The 7,838-nt window shown below is 44.8% G+C and overlaps 2 protein-coding genes across 3 annotated transcripts; both read left to right on the top strand.

Annotated features, from left to right (window-relative positions):
* Nucleotides 1–222: 222 nt before the first annotated feature.
* On the top strand, nt 223–6,838 carry LOC125138954. 2 transcript variants are annotated; one of them, XM_047801435.1, is made up of 3 exons: nt 223–447; nt 1,284–2,504; nt 6,470–6,838. In XM_047801435.1, exon 2 carries the CDS (start codon nt 1,556–1,558, stop codon nt 2,459–2,461), a length of 906 nt encoding a protein of 301 aa, XP_047657391.1. In that variant the 5' UTR covers nt 223–447; nt 1,284–1,555; the 3' UTR covers nt 2,462–2,504; nt 6,470–6,838. The 2 variants fall into 2 exon arrangements, with proteins under 2 accessions (XP_047657391.1, XP_047657390.1); XM_047801434.1 differs by having other exon boundaries at nt 224–447; nt 6,467–6,838.
* On the top strand, nt 3,222–5,856 carry LOC125138989. Its single transcript, XM_047801544.1, has one exon. It carries the CDS (start codon nt 3,370–3,372, stop codon nt 5,854–5,856), a length of 2,487 nt encoding a protein of 828 aa, XP_047657500.1. The 5' UTR covers nt 3,222–3,369.
* Nucleotides 6,839–7,838: the final 1,000 nt, after the last annotated feature.

Genomic DNA, 7,838 nt, shown 5'->3' with positions numbered 1-7,838 from the left:
AGTGTTTTAAAACATCTGTATTGTAGTGGAAATTTTTACTTTAGAGAAGAACACATGAATCTGTCCTTCTAGGCTTCTGTATTTCCCATGGCTGGTAGTTATTGTGACTAGAGATTTCAGTTGTTTCTTCCTAAAGCTGTATTCTTCTGCAAAGCTGAAAACAATAAACCGTGAAAACCTTTATACTCTTGCCCGTGCCTGTTGGTGTGATATTTTTATGCTTTAATTCTCTCGAACCTCAAAACTTCCACAACAGGCTGGTGTTGTCGGCAGGATTCCGCGTTTGAGAGTCGACTTCGGGGATTCCCGGGGAGGCTTGCAGCGCTCGAGCCTTGAAGGCTGTTAACTTCACCTCGACCGCAAAATTGGCTATGAGCGTGAGAGGACTCGGGAGTTCACCGTGAGCCGCCTCAACGCTGGAATCAAAAGTACTTGGATGTGTGGAAGGTGAGAGAATCTATTTTTATTTGTGTTAAAGAACACTGATTAATCTGCTAAAGTTGTAAGGGTTTTATTTTGAAAACCATAGTTGAATTCATTAGTGTTGAATAGTGAATATTGTTGGTTGTCTCTGTGTAGAAAGTGCTGTAAAGACAGGATTTAAACCTGGATCTGTCGACAGGTCAGTGACCTGGATAGGCACCTAGTGCAAGGCCTAAAATACAAAAGTAAAGCACGGCACTAATCTGGGATTAGGTGCTAAAGGTGTCTTGTTTGCGAGGTTTTGAAAAAACCCGCCGCTAAGAGCTGACGAGCTCGGTGTAGACTCTCCGGAGAGCAAAGCAGGTTTGGGGAAAAGAGAAAAGGCCAAAACAAAAGATAACACACACACATAGCACAGGCTTTCTGGTGCAGAGACTGTCAACAATAAACTAAGATAGTCTTGGGCAACAGTATTTCTAAGAGCATGCTCAATAAAAACCCAGTGTGTGTCACTGGACCTAATGTGAATTATATGAGAAATAATTATGGTCCTGATTCTGTGTCACAATTGCTGTGGTGGGTGACGGAGTGTGGCTTCCCAGATGGCGGCAGTTTTAGCTTGAAGCAGTTAGATTTGCTGAAAGGTAACCTGACCCAAATGGAAAGAGATAATGTTGGGAAGAAGAAGAAGAGCAGGGTAGAAATAAACTGGACAGCTTTTCACTTGTGGAAGTTAGAGGCTGAAAAAAGGTTTCAAAAAGCACAATGTACTCCAAAGAGAGCATCTATACAATATGTACAGAATACACAAAGTACAATAAGTAACTCACAAAGTCTCCAGTGTCTTAAATCTTTTTCAGATGATCCTGACCTGGATGGACCGCCTCCTCGACCACGTCTGGCAGCGGCTGCGTCATGTCGACAGGTGTGCGCAGATCCGGAGCCAGCTCGTGTGGAGCCGAAGGAGAGTCCACTGCCTCCACCGAAGGCAGTTAAGGCTGACCCACCCTCTCCACCGATCGCGGATCATACACGCCAGAAAGACAAGCAAAAGGAGACTACGGATCTTGAACCTGTCAGAGAAGAGGCTTCGATTCCAGAGGTCAACGAGAAACTTCAGAGTGTGATTACAATGCCCATGGTGGAAGTAGCGGGGCCGGATGGAGACCCTATGTTAGTACACCGTCCGTGGACACTAAAGGACATTGAGCATGCTCATGAGCACCTCCCTGACCCGAGAGAAGTGGGGGGGAAAAAGTTTGGTGTGGAGTTGGAACGTTTCTGCAAAGAATTTCGTCCCACCTCTCTTGAACTGAGGCGCCTGCTGGGAAGAAAACTAGCATCTGACATAACGCGGATTAAGTATGAATGGCCGGATGAAAATCTGTGCATGAGACATCCAGATCATGAGAGCGGGAGGAATGCGACGTACTATAACTTCGTAACGGAATTACGTGAAGCGTGTTGTGAGGCTTTTCCAGTGAAGATGGATATGACAAAGATTGCGCTGTGCAAACAGCAGGACAGCGAGACAGTTGCGCAATATCTTCATCGCCTCACGGAAGTACACAACGCGCACAGCGGCCTTACTGCCCCCGAGAATATGAGTGAGGGGGTAGTGACCGCATACGAGGCGCATTTGAGAAACAGTTTCATGAATGGACTGATTCCGGAAATATCTGACAAGGTGAAAAACCTATGCATCACGTGGGACACTGGAAAGCTGAGCCTTATCGAACAACATGCTCTGCATGCGGAAAAGCTGCTCACGCAAGCCAAGCAAGAGCAGGGAAAAAAGAGAGAAGAACAAACACACAAAGTTCAGCTGACGATGATGCAAGCCATGACGAGATCTCATACACAATGGAGAGGGACTTCCACATATCGAGGAAGAGGGCGATATCGAGGAAGGGGGAGAGGAAGAGGAAGAGCCAGAGGCGGAAAAGAAAAAGGGGGAGAGAGTGGATGTTTTGTTTGCGGAGGACAAGATCACTGGGCAAGGGAATGCCCTAAGAGACATGATGAGGAAACTGCATGACCATCAACATCTCAGGTCGAGGAGGTCAGTCCTGAAGGGATGGGTGAGTCAAAATCTTTGATGCTATGCAATGAGGAAATGCTTCAGCTAACTTCTGATTCCGACTTAAATTTTAAGGTTTTGAATGCTATTGATTTACTTGAAAAGAAATGTACTCCACAAGGCACATGTGCAAAATACAGTTTAGATGCCTACAAGCACATGCCAGTGCACACATTGAATGTAGAAGGGAAAGACAGTTTGTTTTTAGTAGATTCTGGTGCAGGAAACTCTGTGATCAAATTACATGAGTTGAGTGAGATGCCAGAAATGAGTGGTAGATCCCTGAATTCAGTTGGAGCGTCTGGGATTATCGTGAAAGAAAAATTTACAGCACCCTTAAGGTGTGTTGAGAATAACCAACAGTCATTCACATTTTCTTTTCTGCTTTCTGAATGCTGCCCGATTAATTTGATGGGCAGGGATTTGATCTGCAAATTGGGAATAAACCTAATTAGCACCCCAAACGGATTAAAAGTGTGTAGAAGTCAAATAGGTGAATTTCAGGGCGTTAAGTGGGACCCCAGACCTCTGTTGTATGTGTATGAGTGGGAACTCAGCACCTCTTCTGTGAATTCAGTGAATCAAGCACTCTTGGATAAGGCCTATGATGTTACTAACCCTACACGCACACAATACATGAACACACATGATCTGCACTGCACAGCACACACACACACAGAGCCTGATGTAGTTTATGAACAAGAGTGGTTTGAAAGTTGTATTGGGATAATTACAGATGTACTGCAGAAGTGAATCTTTCTAGTATAAATGTGAAGCCGGGGAAGGCCCATCCGTTCACTATAGAGAATTCACACCCACATGTGTCTTTATCAAAAGGTGAAACAGAGAAATGGGAAGATTTAGGGATGTGGACATTAAAATGTGTGAAAGCTGATGATTGGAAACCCAGTTCAGATCCCACAGTGTTGTACAGTGAGAAAACTAAATCCTATTGCATGCACTTGAATTGGATAGCTTTTGTTGACAGAACAGTTGAGATAATGCCACAGGCAGACACAGATGTACTGAAAACAATGTGGCAGATGACACACATTTCTGGGGAAGATCCCCGATTACAAGCAGTTCCTAGAGAACTTTGGGCAACAGGGAAATATGATGTAGGTCTGATCAAAAATTGTGCACCGGTGCAGATAACACCTAAATCGGATTACAGACCTTGCAAAACTCAGTACCCCTTAAAGCCAGAGGCTATTAGGGGTATCACACCAGTGTTTAATTCACTGCTTGAAGCTGGAGTGATTGTGCCATGTGAAACCTCCCCAGTGAGAACACCTATTTTTCCAGTGAGGAAACCTAGGCCTCTGGGTGAACCAGAGGAGTGGCGTTTTGTCCAAGATTTGCAAGTAGTGAATGATGCAGTAATTCCAAGAGCTCCAAATGTGCCAAACCCTCACACAATCTTGTCTCAGATTCCACCAGAAAGCAAGTGGTTTTCTGTGGTAGACTTAGCTAATGCTTTTTTCAGTGTACCAGTTCATCCAGACAGCCAGTTTTGGTTTGCGTTTTCTTTCAATGGAAAGCCGTACACTTTTACCAGATTGTGTCAGGGATATTGCGAATCTCCAACTATTTACAATGAAGCTCTTAAAAACAGTCTTGAATCTCTGACGCTGACCCCAGGGTCAGCAATTCTTCAATATATGGACGACTGCATGATTGCAGCGCCATCTAAAGAGCAATGTGAAAAAGACACTATTGCGTTACTTTGTCATCTAGCGGAGGAAGGTCACAAGGCGAGCTTGTCAAAGCTGCAGTTTGTAAAACAGCAAGTGAAATTCTTGGGGCATCTGATATCAGAACAAGGCAAAACTATTGAGCAGAACAGAGTTGCAGCAATACAAAACATTCCAAAGCCTAACACAAAAAAACAACTGATGTCATTTCTAGGCATGTGCTCTTATTGTAGGACTTTCATACCAAACTATGCAGTCCTCGAAGCACCTTTGAGCGCAATTGCTCATGGGAAAGGCCTACAGGCCCACAGTGCACTGACTTGGACACCAGAGGCAGAAAAAGCCTTCGTAGATTTGAAAATGGCTTTACAAACCACCCCAACATTAGGGATTCCAGATCCAAACGAATTGTTTGTACAAACAGTTGATGAAAAAAGTGGTTGTATGACATCAGTGCTATTACAAAATCATGGTGGGAAAATGAGACCAGTGGCCTACTTCTCTGCTAAATTGGATCCAGTAGCAGCAGGCCTGCCAATGTGTTTAAGAGCAGTAGCAGCAGCTGAGAAAGCAGTTAATGCTTCTAGAGATATTGTGGGATACAGTGAACTAACTCTTTTGGTCCCACATGCAGTGTCGCTTCTTCTTCTTGAACAGAAAACAGCACATATGTCTGCGGCACGTTGGCTGAGATATCACACTATTTTGCTTGACATGCCAAATGTGAAAGTAAAACGCTGTACTGTGTTAAACCCTGCAACTCTTCTCCCTACAGAAGCAGATGGAGAACCACACAATTGTGTTGCAGTTGTAAATGAAATTTGCAGTCCTAGGTCTGATTTGCAGGAAACGCCGTTGCAGAATCCAGATCTTGAGTTTTTTGTGGATGGATCAGCCTTCAGAGATCAGAAAACAGGCCGCAACTGCGTGGGGTATGCAGTAGTAACACAACATGAAACGGTTAAAGCAGAATCATTACCAGAGCATCTCTCTGTGCAGGCAGCCGAATTGGTTGCTTTAACAACAGCATGCAGGTTAGCAAGAGACAAAACTGTCACCATTTATACTGACAGTAGATATGCATTTGGGGTAGTACATGATTTTGGTACATTGTGGAAAAACAGAGGTTTCCTGACTTCTTCAGGTAAAGCAATCACGCACAATGGCCTGATTTCTGAACTCCTGGATGCAATCCTGTTGCCAAAATCTATTGCCATATGTAAGTGTGAAGCACACACTGGGAAACATGACCCCATTTCACAGGGCAATGCGCAAGCAGATGCAGCAGCAAAATCAGCTGCGCAGAAACTGATTTTTTCGTCAGAGAACGACGAAACTTTGTGTATGTTGCAAATATGTACTCCCACAGCAGATCTCAAAGATCTTCAATCACAGTCTACAGCCCAGGAAAGAGCCACATGGAGGAAAGCAGGAGGTGTGGTAAGAGATGGGGTTTGGTACGGCCCTGATGACAAGCCATGTTTGCCAAAGAAATTGTTTCCATTCTATGCTAAATTGGCACATGGCCAAGACCATGCGTCAAAAGGGGGGATGTATAGCAGTGTCTCCAGATACTGGCACACTAAGGGCTTTGCAAACTATTCCCAGAAGTTTTGTGAGAAATGTGTGTGCAACAAACAACATTGGCCGAGGCGTTAAAGTCTCCCAGAGCGCCCATCCTCCGCCACAGCGAACATTTGAACACCTTCAGATGGACTTTATTGAACTGACACCCAGTGAAGGAAAAAAATACTGTTTGGTGATAGTGGATATGTTCTCTAAGTGGGTGGAAGCTTTCCCCACTTCCAAACAGGATGCAAGTGCAGTAGCTAAAGCACTCCTGTCTGAAATTATTCCTCGTTGGGGAATCCCTGACAAAATCAGTAGTGACAATGGGACTCCATTTGTAAACCAAGCACTTCGACGGGTGGGAGAGTACTTGGGTATAGATCTCAGACAACACTGTGCGTACCACCCTGCAAGCGGAGGGGCGGTGGAGCGAGAAAATGGTACGCTAAAGAATAAATTGGCCAAGTGCTGTGATGAAACAGGTCTATCATGGGTAAAGGCCCTTCCCATTGTGTTATTATACATGAGAACGAGAACTAGAGGGAGAGTGAATTTAAGCCCATTTGAGATACTGTTTGGCAGACCCCCAAATACAGGAATTGAGCCTGGACACACACCCAGATTAACCACAAGCTAATGTGAAGATGAAATGCTGTGTTATTGTGCAAACTTGTCCTCTGTTTTGTCTCAAATCCATAAGCAGGTGAAGGAAGCACTGCCTAAGGTGACGCAAACAGATCTGCACAGTCTCAAACCAGGTGACTGGGTGGTGGTGAAGGATTTCAGGAGGAAAAGCTGGAGAGCCAGGCGGTGGCTGGGACCATTTCAGGTACTTCTGACCACGCAGACTGCGGTGAAGGTTGCAGAGAGAGCAACGTGGATTCACGTTAGCCACTGTAAGCGGGTTCCTGAGCCAGAGGAAAAACCAACACCCGACAGCTGCAAAGAGGAATGAGAAGGGGCATCAGGGCACACGGTGACGTGCTAGTAACCTCTCCCGTGAGCTCCAACTGACTTTCCACGACGCGTATAGTGTCTGAGTCAGAAGAAAACCCTGATACAACGCAGCAGCCGACACAGCACAGAAGGAGCAGCGTCATCTGAAGGAGTAACATCGACACACAAACACACACATGAATGTAAACACAAATGTAAATGAAATTAATGAACTGAAAGAGGTAAATGTGACCGACACTTACGACAGCAGATGACGACAGCATTACACATTTACGACAGCCAGACTCCCATACAAACACAAATATAAGATCTGACTTCTACAATCAATCAACATTGATGAGTAAAAGCTCCTGTTAAGATGAGGAGCCTGTTTGACTATCACCCAAGAGTTTTAGGGATCATTGGCATCCTTATGATCTGCCTGTTAATTAGAGGGAATGCAGAAAAGACTTCCACCTTTGGTAGAAGTCGCAGAGACGTGCATGAAAACACTTATTGGCAATTTGCCAACTACACTGCCAAAATGATCACAAATGAGTCTTGTTATGTGTGTATGATTCTCCCCACAGCTGCGAGTAAACACACAATGATCCCCATGAAAAGTAATGGTAGTGAATTGAAAGCCATAACCCAATACTGTAGAAATTCTTACTGCATGTGGAAGCAGGATGCTTATAGAGTCCAGAATGGCACACATTTGAGTCTGGTGATAAATTCACCGGCCTCCCTGTGGTGTGAAGCTGGAGGTCCTGGGAGGACTGATTTAACTGGTACCACCATATGTCTACGGACTCTAATGCGTGTGACAAAACGAACATTCAAGGTAAACCAAACAAGAGTTAACACATTTGTTGCACAGCCTCCTCCTAAATTGAACTACACACACTGTTTTGTAGGTACAGGAAACATACCGTTAGGTAATATTGCCAGCCGTAGGTGCACTCATTTATATTACCCATATTCTGATGACGGAACCTGCCCACAGGCAGAGTGTTCCCTCATTCATCCATCTGACACCGGCACATTACTCAGGGCTGACGACTGGTACTGGGTCTGTGGTAAAAACGTGTATCTAGCCCTACCCCGTAACTGGGGAGGAGTATGTACTTTAGCAA

The sequence above is a fragment of the Tachysurus fulvidraco genome, chromosome 16 (assembly GCF_022655615.1).
Source record: "Tachysurus fulvidraco isolate hzauxx_2018 chromosome 16, HZAU_PFXX_2.0, whole genome shotgun sequence".
Taxonomy (NCBI): Eukaryota; Metazoa; Chordata; class Actinopteri; order Siluriformes; family Bagridae; genus Tachysurus; species Tachysurus fulvidraco.
This window is presented reverse-complemented; position numbering and strand designations above follow the sequence as displayed.